At 44.8% G+C, this 17801-nt stretch overlaps 1 protein-coding gene across 1 annotated transcript; it reads right to left on the minus strand.

Moving 5' to 3' along the window:
- Positions 1-6899: 6899 nt before the first annotated feature.
- On the minus strand, positions 6900-15975 carry LOC123092294 (SNF1-related protein kinase regulatory subunit beta-1). Its single transcript, XM_044514019.1, has 4 exons — positions 15599-15975; positions 8475-8656; positions 8076-8238; positions 6900-7435 (listed from the first exon to the last, which is right to left on the minus strand). The coding sequence occupies exons 1-4, from the start codon at positions 15836-15838 to the stop codon at positions 7121-7123; spliced, it is 900 nt and encodes a 299-aa protein (XP_044369954.1). The 5' UTR covers positions 15839-15975; the 3' UTR covers positions 6900-7120.
- Positions 15976-17801: the final 1826 nt, after the last annotated feature.

The following is a 17801-nucleotide window of genomic DNA, read 5'->3' on the forward strand; positions in this document are numbered from 1 at the left end:
TCGTCCAAACCTAATATTTAGGACAAGATGAACATTTTTCTGGACTAAAATGCAATTTTCAAAAATGCAAGTTTTCTCTAATTCAAATAAAATAGCAAATAAAATAATAATTTGATTTTAAAATTTCTTCTCCAATATTTCTCTTCTGTTGAAGAAGTCATATTATCTTCTCTCGTTTATTTTTATTATTGGAAATGATTGGAGAGAAAATGATAAAATCAAATTGATCCTCTTTTCAAATTTGAAAATAAATTCAAATATGAATTTTGTGAAATCTCCAACTCTCTTCTTGGGTCCTTGAGTTGCTTAAGATTTCTAGGATCACAACCAAATGCAAATAAAATATGATATGCATATGATGATCTATGTATAACATCCAAATTGAAAATTGGGATGTTACAACCAAGAACCCCAACCTTACTTTGAAGGCCAAGAAGGTGGTTGTGTGAGCTTCAAGAGAAGTGTAAAAGGACAAAAGGTGTGAAGATGAAGAAAACAATTCCTCATTCCGGACAATGACTTTGAAGAAGACTTGGCCTTATTGGTCGACCAGGTCCTCCAATCCTGTTAAATGGAAGAAGAACAACTGTCATTATCAGAAGAAACATAGTTAGTCATCGGAAGGACGAGGATGTTATGAGGTACTTACCGCCCGAACGAGTTGTATGCAGCAAAATCGATGTCATGCGGTTTGGTAGGAAAGTCGGATGCCTTCCTTTAAACATTAACGAAAGCATGTCCTTGAGAGACCGAACTTCGTAGAACTTGCCTCAGATTGCCCGAGTTAAGTCATCAACACCATACCCGTTTTGGAGAAAGATGATGGAGCTAGATAAGGTAAAAATGGAGAAGGCCCCACAAGAAGGGGTGGATTGGGAAACCTAAGCTTCAGATGAGGAAGGGTACACAACATACCCGTTCAATCCCTTGGGGTTAGGGATGGACTCATCGAGGGTATCCTAAGCAACGTCCATGAGGGCAGGATGCACGTACTCTACCTCTGGTGGCATTAGCAAGCCGGTTTAATTGACCCTGCGATAATGTACAAAGCTTCCATTCTCCTTTAGGGATGACCACTGCTCGGGATAATAGGCCAGTGGCTTGGCCCCCGGAGGCAGACTACTTCTGCTCACGACCGTCAGCCATTTGAGGCGGGGGAATTGCGTGTTAGCAGGTGTATGAGATTCACGAAGAGGCTAGGACACTGGAGCTCAAGGAGGAAGACGAAGGAAGAAGAAGGAATGGGTGCATAAATCCCCCCCCCTCACCACTTCTCGCCTTTTATAAGTGGGGTGTAACACAAAATGACGATGTGTTAATCATGCCATGTGGCGGTAAATCCCCCCACTTCCCCACACTTTGTGCATTGATCACATACATGGATCAAGGAGGCGACTGTTAATTACCGTGCCCATCTATATGCATGATCCCTTTGTCATGGGACATTACGATGTGGGCCCTCCCCATGACTGCATGTCACATTGATCGTCGGGTCCGCGATGCCACATGAACGGTTGGCCTCATGGATAAGACCAATTTGGGTTGTTAGAGCCAGATTGAATAATCGATGCACTATGGGTGTAGGAATACTTCACGCCGAAGGAACAACTACGCTGGAACATTTCTGACACGCGGCTTCACGTGAATACGTCCAGACACTTATTAGAATCTGAGGTTGTCCTGGACACCTTGGATATAATTCGACAATCAGGGCTTGGTGCATGAAGATTCGTTGAACCAGTTTTCAAGACCGACGACTGAAGACGAAGAGCAGCTCGGATGAACCTAGGTGTGTCCAGACTTGTAGACCGGTTTAGGGCCATCGATGGTGTCCTTTCTATGGGGACTCTCACCACATGTCTCCCGGTCTGGTGGGCCAGGCCGAGGACCCCTTTTGTCGGTTCAGGAGTGGTCCACATCGGGCGACCCATGACGCATAAACGGAAGACTCCAGAAGACCTTTCGTGCACTCGAAGATGTTCGATTTATCAAAGACCTAGTTTCCTTGTACATAGCCGATTAGGATGCTATAACACTAGACTCCCGGTATCTATATAAACCGTGGGTAGGGCTCGTAGAGGACGCATTATAGTCTCATGGTAGGCATTTGTACTTTGTACTCAATCCAACGTAATAAACACAAGCATGATGTAGGGTGTTATCTCCTCGGAGAGTCCGAACCTAGGTAAAAACCTCGTGTCACTATCACCATCGTGCCTAGACGCTTAGTTCGGGATCCCCTACAATGAGATCTACCGAATTTAGCTCCATCACTCAACCCTTTCTTTCTTTGTGTTTTCCGCTTTTTTCAGGAGCTCAAGGAGTCCCGCGCAACTTCCTGGCAAGAACGACGTGTGACACTTGGGGCTACTAATGAAGGAAAGGGTGTTGGACTATTTTTGTGAGGACTAACTCCAATAGAAAGATGATAACACACCTGCCCCAAGAAAGGAGTAATGCCGAGACCTGTTGTCCCAGGCAGTGATAGGCGCAACAGGATGATCCTAAGCCTAAGTACAGTACACTGTATCCCTCGCTCTACCAGGACATATATGGCAGGGCGAGAGGAAAACCCTAGATAGGAGAAAGCATTCCAACCTACCACCAAGTAAGGATCTCTGCATTGTTGGGCATGGAGACTTGTAACCCAGGAAATATAGCTCCAAGTGATCTTCCTGATCTCCGGTGAGGCCCCCAAACAATGCAACACTAGATGTAGGAGCAGTGTCTTACCTCCCCTCGGAAGGCCTGAACATGCGTAAATCCCATGTTCTTCGCCTGAGCATCTCGATCCCCCGTTGCGCTCCCCATCCAAACAAATTGTCCCTCAACAGCACTGCCGGTATGAAACACAGATACTCGGTTCCGGTTAGTAGATAGGCTAGGGTTTAGTCCTCGCAGGGGCGACACTCGGCAGATGGCGGCACTTCATTGTTGAGATGATCTTACGGGCTCCGTCCCTCCCTGAGTCTATCTGTCGCGATAGAGCCTACAAAGCTCCGACGTATATGCATGTCGTCCCCTCGCGGCGGCAAGGGTTTCTTGTTGCGTGTGCGCGCTAGCGAGATATGGTGTGAGGTGCTTCCAATCGGTTAAAGGGTTCAACGATGACGACGACTACGGCTCCTGGGTGCTACTGGTCCTTAGAGGCACGTGTACGACAACTTCCCAGCTGTCACTGACAAGGTTAGGCCGGCTTTGGTGCCTAGAGGGCACGTGTACAGTGGCTTGTCATCGGCTTTCTTACGGCACTAGCGGTCATTAGTTGGTTCAAAAACCTCAATGTAATTTTATTATGTCATGAATACTTTGTAATTCTGATAAACGTTTATAATAGATCCGGGCCCTTTTCAAAAAAGAAAGAAAAATAAGAAGTGGTTTAAATCTTAACATAATAGAACTTGGTATGTTTATACTGATCAAATTCTGCCACACGCTGATGTAATTTGCAACACTAACACTCGTTTTGTCGAGATTCCAATGCATCATTGCGGGGCTTTTGTGGTGCGGATGATTTTCCAGAAAGCGATGCACCACAGTAACTCTTGTGGCGGACAGGCCGGTATTGGGCAAGACAAGAGCAAGCTAAGCACTAGCCTCGGCGATCCAAAGTTGGCTACCGAGCTGCAGTAAAGCGTGGCCTACATGAAACATCCGAACAATCCCTGGCGTCAGGACTCGAGAGGATGGATCGAGGAGGAACAGTCGGTGCGGGGGTCCTGGGCAGAGTACAGCAATAATTGACGCCTTGACTGTTGCTTCATGATGCTGGCGCCGAGATTTTCGCTCAGGCAGCAGGATACGAGCACGAGGAGGGCGGGACCTCTCGCGTTCGAGCACGCGGGACTCATTCCTGGTCACTTGGCGACACTGCGAGGAGCCGAAGGACGCGGCCGACCGAGTGCGTCCATTCAACTGGCGCCACAGCGGCCGAACCGAATCATGGTGAGAGATGGAGAGAGGACGGAGACAGAGGTGGCGTTGTGTGAGGCCAACTCCACCGCGCGACCCTATACTGTCCGGCTCCGTCCGTTTGGGGTAAAAGGGACAAAAGAGGCGGCCCAGAGCACGGCCTCAAACGGACAATTGTCCGGATTTCGTTCGTTTTCGACCTATCCCCGGCCCAAACTTGCGCTCGGTTTGGGGTGAAACGGACGCGCTCGGACGGCCGCAACGCACGCCCTTGTCCCCCCCGTGGCCCGCCTGTCGGGGACACTAGTAGTCCCTCCCGCTCCCAACGCTTCACCCTCTCTCCCCGCCCCGCCCCGCCGTCGGAGCTGTCGCTATTCTCCGGCCGCCTCCTCACCGCGCAGCCCCCCGCCGTCCATACCAAACCACGTCTCGACATGGCCGCCACCACGCCCGCGCTTTCGCCGTAGTTTTGGTCGTCTATCGGGGGAGGTTTGGCCGTCGCCGTCCTTTCCGGTGGCGGAGGGGGCACGAGTGCCGGCGACGTACCACGACGGCCGAGGCAGATTCCGACGAGAGCTCCAGAGCGGCCAGTGATCATCGAGGTGATCATCGCGGCCTCTTCGCCACCACGCCCGCAAGGTGTTCAACCTTTTGCCAACAAAGGTATGGACAGTGGAAACGAGTTTTTCTTCCATCATTTCCTTTGTTCATCGGATGATTCGTCGTCGGATGATGAAAATCTTGTGGTGGCTGCACTGGTCGTTCCCAACCTGAACCGCAACAGGGAGAGAGGACACGCCCTGCTCTATGCCGATTACTTTGCCAACACCCCGCTCTTCAAACCGGATAAATTTCGTCGTCGTTTTCGTATGTCAAGGCATGGGTTCAATCGTATCCGAGAGGGAGTGGTTGCTCATGAGTCATGACCCATACTTCGAGTGCAAGACGGATGCCCTTGGCAAGCTTGGATTCTCCTCTTACCAGAAATGCACCGCGGCCATCCGCATGCTTGCATATGAAATTCCAGGCGATCTGGTGGATGAGTATGTGCGCATGAGTGAGACAACATGTCTGATGTCAATGTACAAGTTTTGCCAGGCTGTGATCGAGGTGTTTGGCCCAGAGTACTTGAGGCAGCCAACTGCCACTGATACAGAGAGATTGTTGGCGACCAACGCAGCTAGAGGCTTTCCAGGCATGCTTGGCAGTATAGATTGTATGCATTGGGAGTGGAAGAACTGTCCATTTGCTTGGCAGGGCTAGTACAAGGGGCATGTTAACGGGTGCACTATCATATTAGAAGCGGTGGCATCGCAAGATCTGTGGATATGGCATTCTTTCTTCGGCATGGCAGGTTCTCACAATGATATCAACGTGCTGCAGCGTTCTCCAGTCTTCGCGAGGCTTGCAGAAGGCCACTCCCCACCTGTCAACTTTGAGATCAACGGCCACCATTACAACAAGGGATACTATCTAGCAGGTGGTATATATCCTCAGTGGTCAACTTTTGTGAAGACAATCTCGAAACCCCAAGGTGAGAAAAGAGAGAGATTTGCCCAAATGCAAGAGTGTTAGAAAGGATGTGGAACGTGCTTTTGGTGTGCTTCAATCCCGGTGGGGTATCGTTCGAAACCCTGCACTGTCATGGGATGAAGGAAGCTTTGGGAGGTGATGACTGCTTGTGTGATCATGCACAACATGATCATCGAGGACGAGCGTGATGAGAGTATCTTCGACCAAGGATTTGATTATCAAGGTGAAAATATTGAGCCCCTGCATCAAGACCCGACCACATTTGAACAGTTTGCCCAATTCACCGTGAGATGCGTGATTGGCACACTCATTTGAATCTTCAAAATGACTTGGTTGAGCACGTCTGGGATCACATTGGCAACCAATAGATATAAACTATTTTATGTTCAGTCAAGACAATTTCGATTTGGTTGTAAAACTATTTTATTAAAGACAATTTCAATTGGGTTGTAAAACTATTTAAATTTTCAGACAAATATTTGGGTTGGAAATTAGTTTTGATGTAAATTTGGGCATTTTTGGCCCTGACGGACAGGATGGGGCAAATGGACGCGACCGCACACTGGGCGCACGGCCATCGCATCACAGGACAGACCCGAACACAACCCAAATCCATATTCAAACGGACAGAATCCAAACAAAATGGACGTTCGTTTGGGGTCACGCGATGGAGTTGCCTGATTGTTCGTGTCATGCGTACTCGAGGCTCGCAGGCCGCAAGGGGAGGGGCGTGAGGCAGACATGCATCATTGATGGGCGTGCAGCCAGCCACTGCGGCGACACTGCAAAGCCAGAATGATCCGTTCCAGTCGACCGGGTGCTGCCTGCCCCATCTTGTTACTTTTTTACTGGAGCGATGCTGTGCCGCTACTACCTACCCAACGTGCAATGTCCCGCCACTTTCTCACCCTGGCTCAGTCGCAAACATCAAACATGTGGTGATGGAGATGATACGAGGAAAGATTTGACGCTTCTTTAATCGCACACAATCCTTCTGCTGCACCAACTGTTCCCAGCTCCGACGCTATCAACACGAATGCCTTCTAGAATTTCCAGCTGATTTTAATAGCCTGCCACGCTTCTGTAGCAGCGACAGAAGAATGGCACTTGTAAAAGTTGATCTGTCCACTGCCGTGCCTGTGTATGTACACTGTACAAGGTTCATGCTCTCGCAACATCTGAACAAGCAAAGCAAACCAGTGCATAAAACAATGGCAACGCAGAAACAATGGCAGCTTGCAGCCTGAGAGCACTAGGATGACAGATCCAAATCCGTAACCGGTAGCTTTGTATTATTATACAACACCATCATCACAATGAAAAACAATGAAGAATAAGGATCACAAGATCTAACTCTGAAGCTTAGCGATTCAGCGGAGTCCCACGGTTCTCAGTTCTCACTTTTCGGTGACAATTCTACACATATCATTCCCGAGGGGTTGGAAACAACAACAACAACAACACAAGTATATGTATGAACTCACGACGATAAGGCCATCCGCCAGGAGGTATACAGAAGGGGAGCAATATCACGACTAGAAGCTCCTTCAAGTTATCGAAAATATTCCTGTACCTGAAGTGCTTTTACAGGGAGAGAGGCCACGCTGTTGCTGTTCATTGCTGGTTTCGCGGTGAGTTGTCAAGCATTAGCTTCAACTTTCATGCGGTTGCTATGCTATCGTTCTATGGGCTTATACAAGACGACCGTTACATATTTGGACTCGAATCTGTGGGTTACACCAAGAGCCACCAGCGGATGGGCACCCCAACCCTTCTCGATGAAAAGGTGGTTGAGGACGATGTGTTGGGGCCGTGCACATATTTCCTCTGAGTTCTGTGAGTTAAGAACGCCGAGGTGAAGCTGAGACGGAAGAGCAGGTGGCTCATTCGCAAAGTCCTTTTCCTCAGGTGCCTGGAAACTGTAGCTAGATTCTGGGGATGGAGGAGCCTCAAATTCTGATACACTTTCAACACTTTCAGGAACAAAATCCTGCATGCATGAAAAGAAATTCCAAATTTAAGAGGACAATGGAAGGCGCAATTTCAACACAAATATTCCAGTTTTATCTTAACATTGCCTATGAACAACATATTTACAATTGGCTGAATGTAAGTGTGTATTGCTTTTTTTAAATCCCATAACTGTCTCCAAAGGTCATTATTAGTTTTGCTAATCCCAAGTTGACATCGAAGTTCCTGATAAGTCTCATATGGTTTTTTACCAAGAGTACGCAATTAATAGCCAAGAAAAATAGCAGCCAATGCAATAACTTCAGTTCCTGAATTCAAGTACTCCATATATCCATAAACAGATATTTAACCAACACCAAACTTAAGGCAATTATCAACACCTATTAAATATAAGAATCAGTGCAATCAGTACAGAACAGGTCCTTCCAGACAACTGTACAAGCTCTTGCCAGTTTTAAGCATAGAGCGAACAACCTCTCTAAGTGCCTTTCGCATTTATTTATAACCTGGTCTACAAGTGAGTCAAGCTAAAAACAAGTGTGAGTCACAATAGGTTGCATAAAGTCTGTTTATATGCATTTGATCAATTTGTTTCTTCACAAGCATGTTGCTCAAGAAGGAAAAAAAGGTTTCATCCTTGAAGAAGAAAGAAAACTCACATGAACATCAAGAAGGTTAACAGCATTGCCCATGGCGTCAGTTTCACATGGAAGGTCAGGAAAACATCTCCTCTCTCCATCTACAACAAATCTATAACGATAAACTCCAGAAGGAAGGATCAACAGAAGAGAATGATCTTTTCCAGATTTCTGCATCGGTTTCCTGCGATGTACGTATGAACATCATCAGAATAAAACTTGCTGCATTCCAGAGTTACAGAGGAGGTCTTGCATTGAACATATACACGGTGTATTTCCATAAATTTTATTATTATCCGTCAAACCAACGAACGGCCAGTGGGTCTGTAATCTAGGAGATCATGTGATTAACAGATCGTAAAAAAATGTATATATATTCATCATATGTGCAGTAGTTCCATTTTTGCGTTAATCAGTTACCTTGATTTCCAGTTATCCCAAGATCCTTCAACAGATACATTCTTTCCTCCAAGAGTCCACACAATCAAAGCAGGTATTTCCTTTTGAGGGGGGCCATCAAATTCTTCTTCTTGTTCATTCATCAGTATTTCATTGAATACTGGAGTTACATCAGCAGGTCTTTGCAATGGAGGTACAGGTGTCTGCAAAATTGTAGTAATTAATACAAAGAATGTTCTTGCTTCATACATTAAAGATAGCAGGTCTTTGCAATGGAGGTACAGGTGTCTGCAAAATTGTACTAGTATCAATACAAAGAATGCAAACATTTGTAGTATTAGATAGATGAAAATATTTTATCCTAAAGAAAAGATAGATGAAAACATTTGGAGTAGGGTAACACAGATAAAAAGATTATAAATGACCGATAACAAAACCCATCTTAGTCATTTAGCAAATCCCAGGATAAAATAATAATGATTTTCATTAAGTTTTGACACTGTATTGATATGCTTTATATACTGGTTAAGCAGTTACTGGTAACTGAAAGAAATACCTTACATCAGAAATGCTTGGTTTTCTTAGCAAATGGTTCAGAATACATATATACACAACAAAGACATAAATAGTTAGCCTATGCGCAATAAAGACATCAACACTTTCAAGAAATTTTTTCTTTTGAGTCAACACTTTCAAGATTTAGTAGTATCAGGATCAACTAAGTACTCGTGTTTCTGTTAACACTAGTAAAGACATCAACACTTTCAAGATTTAGTAGTATCAGGATCAACTAAGTACTTGTGTTTGTGTTAAGACTACTATGGATGTATTGATCTAGCAAGCCATGATTTAATATCTAATCTTTGGCCTTCTATCCTTTCGAAGTGCAAAACTAAGAAAGATTTTGGTCAATAGTCTCAGAAATCGAATTGTAAAGCATTAAGACTGGATCTTTTACATCACCAGTTCACCACCCCAGACAATATAAATTGCCCAATATCTAGTACTCCCTCCGTCCCATAATATAATAGCGTTTTTTACGCTACACTAGTTGTAGTGTAGTGTCAAAAACGCCTTATATTATGGGACGGAGGGAGTATCTTTCCTATATTTCAAAGTGCATAACTAAGAAAAGTTGTAGTCAGTAGTAGCAGTAATCCGTATTGTTAACCATGAAGACTAGATCGTTTACATCAGTCACAGACAATTAGAAGTGTAAAAGAATCAGCATTCAGGATTTGCAGGTTTTAGAGAATAAAGCGGGGCAGAGGCCAGATATTAGTACAATTTTCCACGAAATAGAAATATCAACTCAGCCACTACATGATATCCATATTGTTGGGAGGCTCAACCCTAAAGTGAACCTATATCCATAATTGTATGTGTATACTCACTCGCAGGCACCCTATAAGAATGAACACATTTCTTCTGAACCACCCTACTATAATGGCATCAGAGGAACTCCACCACTGCTCAAGTGTTTATATCAAAGACAAAAAAAAAATCTATGGAAGTTGTGATTGCTAACTTGTTATAAAGAGGAAGACATAGATGAACTATTGAGAGGAAGACAAGGCTGAGATATTAAGGTTACACCCAAATCCCAATGTAATGATACATAAGCAGAAACCATAGATGCTACAAGGGGAGTTACAGAAGAGAGACAGTAAGGTTGTAATATTGCTTTTCCGAATATGCATCAAAACGTGTGTCTTTTTGCATCGGAAGGAACACGTCAAAATGATACACTGTACAAAGAGAGAACTAAAAAACACAAGAGTCAAACAGAAACCAAAAACTAGCAAAGCAAAAAAATCAAAACTAGGAAAAAAGGAACCAAAACCTAACAGCATGACTACCAAACTAGCAAAAAAAAAATATAGAGGCAGCATCTGGAGGCGTAGCATTTTCAGAAAACCAAGAGAGTTGCTTGTTCTGTGAGCCTCCTCTCCCACCTCGTCAGATGTAACAATAAAATACCATGTATTGGAATGGCTTTATCTACGCATTCTCTCTCCTCGTAGATATAGCTATTGTTGTGAACCTTGATTCACCACGGGATAACTACTGTGCTGTAGCCAGACGGGCATGGCTGTGAGGGATTGGGACATGGGTTCAAACGAGAGAATAACTTGAGAGGGTAGATTGATTGTTCTTGCCTGATTAAAACTGAGACACAATTCATCCTTATATATCGGCTATTTTGCCTCTGGACGTTTTCTAGTACGATTGGACTGCTTAGTCCCCAACTGCTATAGAAGCTATGTACTGGCAACACCCTAAGAGAACCACACTTAGTCTTACTGCATAATAAAACATCCATTGTTTTGGTGTCTCTAAGGTTGTATCTAGGAGAGAAAGAGTGTATGCATATGTTGTATCTAACCCTTGTTTTATAGCAATAAATGAAGACATAAATATTTAATACTGCATATTTCACTAGAATAGAGTATTCCTTGTTATTTTTACCCCTATACTTATATGCTTGCAGTTCATCTAGATGTAACAGAATTTTCTCATTTCCATCTGTGCGCCTACTGCGATTCATATGGTTCTACCAAGTAAAGGGCAAGATGATTTGGGTGCGTGTTCAAGGTAAGAAAGGGCGAAAGGATATCAACATGCAAATGCACTGAAAACAGAAAAATGAAAACACCAAATTGTGCCATTCCAAAGCTAAGCGGGATAGTCATGTTGTGAGCATCGATATACTCATTTAATGGATTTGAACGTGTCCACTTTACTAGTGACATCAATGAGAAAATTGATAAATGGAGCAGAAGCTGTGGCAACTACTAATTGCATATATTTATTTGCTTCAATTATTTTCAGTTTAATCAATCCTTAAGACTACTGCCCAGGAGAATGGAACACCTAATGCATCATCATCATCAACAACAACAACAAAGCCTTTAGTCCCAGACAAGTTGGGGCAGGCTAGAGGTGAAACCCATAAGATCTCGCAACCAACTCATGGTTCTGGCACATGGATAGCAAGCTTCCACGCACCCCTGTCCATGGCTAGTTGTTTGGTGATACTCCAGTCCTTCAGATATCTCTTTACGGACTCCTCCCATGTCAAGTTCGGTCTACCCCGACCTCTCTTGACATTATCATCACGCTTTAGTCGTCTGTTATGCACTGAAGCTTCTGGAGGCCTGTGCTGAATATGCCCAAACCATCTTGACGACGTTGGACAAGCTTCTCTTCAATCGGTACTACCCCAACTCTCATATATCATCATTCCGGACTCGGTCCTTCCTTGTGTGGCCACACATCCATCTCAAAACGTGCATCTCCGCCACACCTAACTGTTGAACATGACGCCTTTTAGTTGGCCAACACTCAGCTCCATACAACGTTGCGGGTCGAATCGCCGTCCTATAGAACTTGCCTTTTAGCTTTTATGGCACTCTCATGTCACAGAGAATGCCAGAAGCTTGGCGCCACTTCATCCATCCGGCTTTGATTCGATGGTTCGCATCTTCATCGATATTCCCATCCTTCTGCAGCATTGACCCCAAATATCGAAAGGTCCTTCTGAGACACCACCTGCCCATCAAGGCTAACCTCCTCCTCCTCGTTCCTAGTAGTACTGAAACCACACATCATGTACTCGGTTTTAGTTCTACTAAGTCTAAAATCTTTCAATTCCAAGGTATGTCTCCATAGCTCTAACTTCCTATTGGCCCCCGTCCGACTATCATCGACTAGCACCACATCACATGCAAAGAGCATACACCATGGGATATCTTCCTGTATATCTCTTGTGACCTCATCCATCACCACAGCAAAAAGATAAGGGCTCAAAGCTGATCCCTGGTGCAACCCTACACCTAACGCATAGTTACATTATATCCAATACTTGATGTTGATGCCAATGCACCACAAGAGATCTACATTCTGCAGATAGTAGTAGCATAATCCCAGGAATGTAGCAGAAGGGTTGGTTCAGAAGTAATAGACAGCATGTCACTGAGAAAACAAATGAGAAGGAAGGTGACCGACATACCAATCCAATCTTCAGCCGTAATAATAGAAAACAATATACATCAGGTCGCCCACTCTAATTGAACAAATTAACCCGATTTTTTTCCTTTGAATGCTTAGACACGACCTACAGTACGACTGTATATCAAGTATTAGTTTCATTTTTAAAAGCATCTAAATTCATGGTCTGAAAACCAGCATCAGTGTCGATATGAACCAGAACCCTAACAGAAAGCCTATAAATTCCTTGGACAACCCACACGGAGACATCATTCTCATGACTAACTTACACATCACCATTACAGTGCCTAAACTAACTATTAGGCAAGGGGCAAACGAAAATTCTTGAACTAACCAATCTGCTTCATGTTAACTTTTAATTAGAACAGAAAAAACCCATAAAAAGTCTGTACAATCAAACGGCCATTCAACAGTTTGCACATGATAGAACCTCCCTGTTTACTGTCCAAGTAGCATAGCTTATTCCGAAACGGTTTGCTGCTTAGGAGAAACCAATCAAGCTCGCACAAACGACTGCCAAAGTGAAACTAGGCAAGATAAACACAGCTGGTGTCTTCCCGCCAGTGGCGGAGACAAGGGGTGTGCGAGCAGGGGCCTGGCCGCCCCCCCCCCCCCCCCACCAAACGATCGAGTGAACGTGAAGTACGTACAATACAATTGACTACACATAGGCAGGTATGCAGAGAGCCCCTAGCTGACGCTCGCGTGCATCAAGAACACGAGCATTCCCGCAGAGCGCGATTGAATGGTCCGACCCATTTCCTGGCATCCAGCGAGGGAGTACTAAAAATTCCCAAAAAACAACGCTGTTTCGGGGAATCGAACTCCGAACCCCACGACAGAGAGTTAGCTTTCCTTACCACTTGCGCTGCTGCCTGATTGCTGTCAAAGGGCTGCATGAATTTCAAGAACTATATGTAGTGACAGATCCAAAAATAAAAATTCAACCATTGAACACTTTTAATATACGTTGAACATTTTTGTAAATATACTATGAACATTTCTAAAATACACATTGAACCTTTTTTGTGATATATGCTGAAAAATTGGAAAAATATATATTTAACATTTTTGTGATATACCCTGAACAATTTGAAAAATACGCACTGAACATTTTTGTGATATATGTTGAACATTTTTTTAAGTACACAATGAACATTTTCTTAATATGCAGTGAACATGTTCTTAAATATATGAACATTTTTGTAATATGCGATGAACTCTTGTATAGTACACAAGAAAGGAAGAAAATTTAAAATAAACAGAAGAAGCACAGGCTGTTCATCGTATTAAAGTATTAAGGTAAAATGCAAAATGAAACATTTCCTTGATGTAAAAGAGAAAGAGAAAGATAAAACTAGAAAGAAACAAAATAACGTAAAAGAACTAGAAAGAAAAACCGAAAAGATCAAACAAAACAAAAAGGCAACAGAAGAAAACCAAACCAGCAAGAAGCACGCTCTGCCGCGAACTGGGCTGGCCCACCCGCATGCGCTTCAGCAGTTTGACGCACGCGGGAGTCAAATAGGGTTCGCCAGGTACGCATGTATTCGCCCCCCCCCCCCCCCCCCCCCCCAATCAGATTACCCGAACATCAATATTGGTAGAAAGAAAAAAAGGCCCGTGTGAAAAAAGCCCACTAGTAGGCCGGTGGGTATTGCCTCTAGTCAGTCCCCTAGCTTCCATCGTAACTGCAAGTTCATAATTACCGTATACATGGGATTAGTCGCCGCCACCGTTCCAGTTTTCGACGCCCTCTCCCCGGATCGCCTCTTGCCCTCTCACCCAGTCGACCTGCTCCAGTCGCCCTGCTCTGCTCGGCTTCTCCCAGGACCCAAGCGTGCTGCCCTGAGTGCTCTCGAATTCTCAATCAGCAGATCTGATTCACATGTTCAGGTATTTGGCTGCTGCACCTGTCAATTCTTCCCGCTTCAACCAACGAACGGAAATGTTGATTCTCATCCTGTATCACTGTCGAATTGATGCTCCAATTTTTATTTTATTTTTGGTAATTTGGTTGTGTAATTTGTGACTATGGTCTACGATTCTATGAAGAGTTCCCATCTTCCAAATGTCCACAATTATCATGATAGTTCTGTACTGTGTGTGTGGGTCAGTTCTTATTTTTGTGATGCAAATTGTCTACTATCTTGTATTAGTTCCTATCTGTGATGCAATTTTTTATGTGATTATGTCAAACTTCTACACTTCTACAGTATGTTAATTCTCCATGACTCCATTCCAATCCGCATGCAGCAGCTATGAAGAGAAAAGCAGGGCCAAACACCATTAAAATTCTAGCCCGCTTATTTATCAAGTCAAGAATTAGCTTAGTTGGAAATTCAGCTACCTCATTTTCAGCGTGTGCAACCATCCAGAACTGATGACTTTGCCATCTAGTGCAGGTTTAACAAAAGGACTAGTTAAAACAGGTAAATCTTCTTCATATCCAATAGTTGACGGGTTGCTACAACTAGTTATCACTCTCCCAGTCTCATCGGCAACGGCAGAGTGGGCTTTTTCGTCTATGAAAATTGTGAAAACAGGTCTTCGAAATAAAATGGGAGACGATTTGCTTCGCCATTGCATGATAATTTACATAGAAAAAATTTAGCAGCTAAGATAGCTTCTGATGAAATTTATTAATATTTTTGATCTTATTGGCAATCATAGAGGCCAATTTAAATTAATGGAAATGTAATGGTAGCAAAACTTTGTTCTATATGATTATTTTTGTACTGGATATTTTTTCTTTACTTGGCTTGGCTTGCCCGGCTCCGCCCCTGCTTCCCGCATTGTCATTACAATCAATAATACTAAGATGGACTAGCAGCAAGTAGGTTTGTGCTTCTTTGCCCTATTCTCGCGCAGGGATCAAACAGTTTATCCACAGAAAGGGCAGCATTAGCTAAAGTGAATTTGGAAGACACAGAGCCATTTCCAGATCGCGACCAGTCCTCGCCTTGGGACCCTAAGCCAACCAACCAACCAACGAAATCAGTGGAACCTCCACATCTCGAGAGCACATACGAGCACCAGCAGGGGAGAAACTAGGCATCCGAACCGAACCAAACTCTGTAGCAGTAGAGCGAGCAACAAAATGGAGAAGAGGGTGCGGGATCTGGTGATCTGACCTGGGGCACGAACATCCGCGGCGAGAGGGAGCGGCCGGGGCTCACGGGCGGCGATCCGGGCCCGCCGCTGGCCCCCACGACGCCCACTGAGCACGCACGGCGCACGTGGTTGGCGCCTCCGCCGTAGGGAGGGAAGCCGCGGGCCGAGGAGTCGTCGCCTCCGTCCTCGACGTCGACGTCGGCGGCGTCGGCCTCCCCGGGCGCGGCGGCGTCCTCCTCCCTGCCGCTGGCGTTGCCCATGGCCTCCTTCCCTCCTCCTCCTCCCCCCGCCCCCGCGGCGGCGAAATCACGGAAGTGCCACTCACTGCGTTGTGGCGCTGCTGTTGCGCGAGGGGGCAAGGAAGACGAGCGAGAGAGAGAGAGAGGGAAGGAGAGGGAGAGGGATGGCTGCGCCCGTTTGGTCGCGTAATTAAGCGCGTGCCGCTCGCTACCCCTTGCCCGGGAAGCGTGCACCCGGCGCTCGTGGGTTGCACTTGCACCGTCACCGTCGCGTCGGCCCCACGTGGCCCGCCTGCCGGTCGGTGCAGGAGGGTGTAGCGCACGGAGGGGCGTGTTTGGTGATATGTACGTGACGTGGAGCGGGGCCCTGGTCACGGCGCGCACGTTCGGCCGTTGGGGAGAGAGAGGAGCCTGAACCTGAACCTGGATCGGGCGCCGGCTCCCTGGACCCGAAATCCGGCATCCATCGCTGCGATCTCATTGGCGTGTTGTCTTGGGAATCCTTTGCGTTGAAGAACGAGAATCGTGAAAGGGATGGATTCGTGTCAAGGAACAATGGTAGGTGAAGGATTAGCCTTGTTGCGTTTGCCGTCGCGAGTATCACCCGGACTTTTTTTTTTCAACATCAGTACATGCACAAACGCTTATATACACGCGCATACACTCATCCCTATGAACGCACACGCGCACACCCTACCCCTATGAGCGCCTCCGAAAGACTAAGCCGGACATATCATTTTGAGATTTTTGAAGTCACCGTAGGCGTCTCATCGTCGACGGGAACGTCTCCTCCCACTGAACGCGCATCGCCGGAAGTCCTGAAAATAAATCCAGGAATAAATGCGAGCACCAGGATTTGAATCCTGGTGGGCTAGGGATACCATAGTCCCTCTAACCATCGACTTGAAAGGGTTAGACGCGCTTTGCTGCGCCGTTGGTGTTGTTGGGTTTCTTAAAAAACATACTCGCTCTATTTTAAAATATTTCTTTACAAATCTAATCATACAGATTTGATATATTTGGATTAGATTCATCATGAAATGAATTTATCATATTTTTTGTTTAATATTGTGGATGTCGATATTTTTCGCTCTGAACTTGATCAAAAGTGAAAGAAATCTGAATGTTTTTCGCTATGGTATCACATGGTGACGCTTCTTTTTTCTTAGTGATGGGAGGGTATGCGGGATTGATATGTTTTTATAGGGCGGTTGTTGTTGATTGATTTAAAAAATGTTTAATGGGCAAAATCATAAATCCAATCCGAAAATGAATACCACAATTCAATGAAAGAGTTTTGAAATTAGAAAACATAGGAAAGTAAAAGAATTGAACGAGAGAGGTCAAATTATTGACCCGGTCAAAATCGGTTGACCCAATTTTAAATTGACTACCTTAATTAATTGTGAGGCCTTAAAAATTAGAAAGTGTATGTATGATATAAAAGAATTGAATGAGAGAAATTTGATAAATTGTTGACCCGGTTAAAATTAGAAAACCCAATTCTAATTGAAGACCGCAATTAAATGTGGCCTCTTTAAAACTAGAAAGCTTAGTGTTATAAAGGATTTCAGCGTTTGTGGCTATCATTTGATGAATAAAGTTTATGATGCTAAAAAAAGGATTCCAGTGTTTGTCGTGCCACTGCAGGAAATTTGGCAACACTGTCGTCGTTCATTTTATGTAGGTTGCGCCTCATCTAGAGCTTGGATTTGCGTCGCCGAATCATGGACCTTTTTTATTTGATGTAAGTAGGACGAGAGACGACCTACCAACACTAGTTAATTAAGCATTCTCAAAAAAAAAAAACACTAGTTAATTCGGCCAAAAGAACACTAGTTAATTAGTTATGCGCTCGGCATGCCTTAACACGAAAATGGTACTACTCCACATCGACGTGCGATCCATCTCTGCCAACACTACTCAGCTCCTTCTTCGAGTCTTACCTTCAAAAGGAAACTCCTTAATCGAATCATCGGAATCG

Source organism: Triticum aestivum, chromosome 4B (assembly GCF_018294505.1).
Source record: "Triticum aestivum cultivar Chinese Spring chromosome 4B, IWGSC CS RefSeq v2.1, whole genome shotgun sequence".
Lineage (NCBI taxonomy): Eukaryota > Viridiplantae > Streptophyta > Magnoliopsida > Poales > Poaceae > Triticum > Triticum aestivum.

What these genes read in the sequence shown, in the direction of transcription:
- LOC123092294 (XM_044514019.1), bottom strand. Translation starts at nt 15,838, where the DNA reads ATGGGCAACGCCAGCGGCAGGGAGGAGGACGCCGCCGCGCCCGGGGAG. An exon ending in TGGGATAACTGGAAATCAAG is followed by an intron (nt 8,239 to 8,474) that starts GTAACTGATTAA and finishes CGTACATCGCAG; the next exon opens with GAAACCGATGCAGAAATCTG. An exon ending in TTAACCTTCTTGATGTTCAT is followed by an intron (nt 7,436 to 8,075) that starts GTGAGTTTTCTT and finishes TCATGCATGCAG; the next exon opens with GATTTTGTTCCTGAAAGTGT.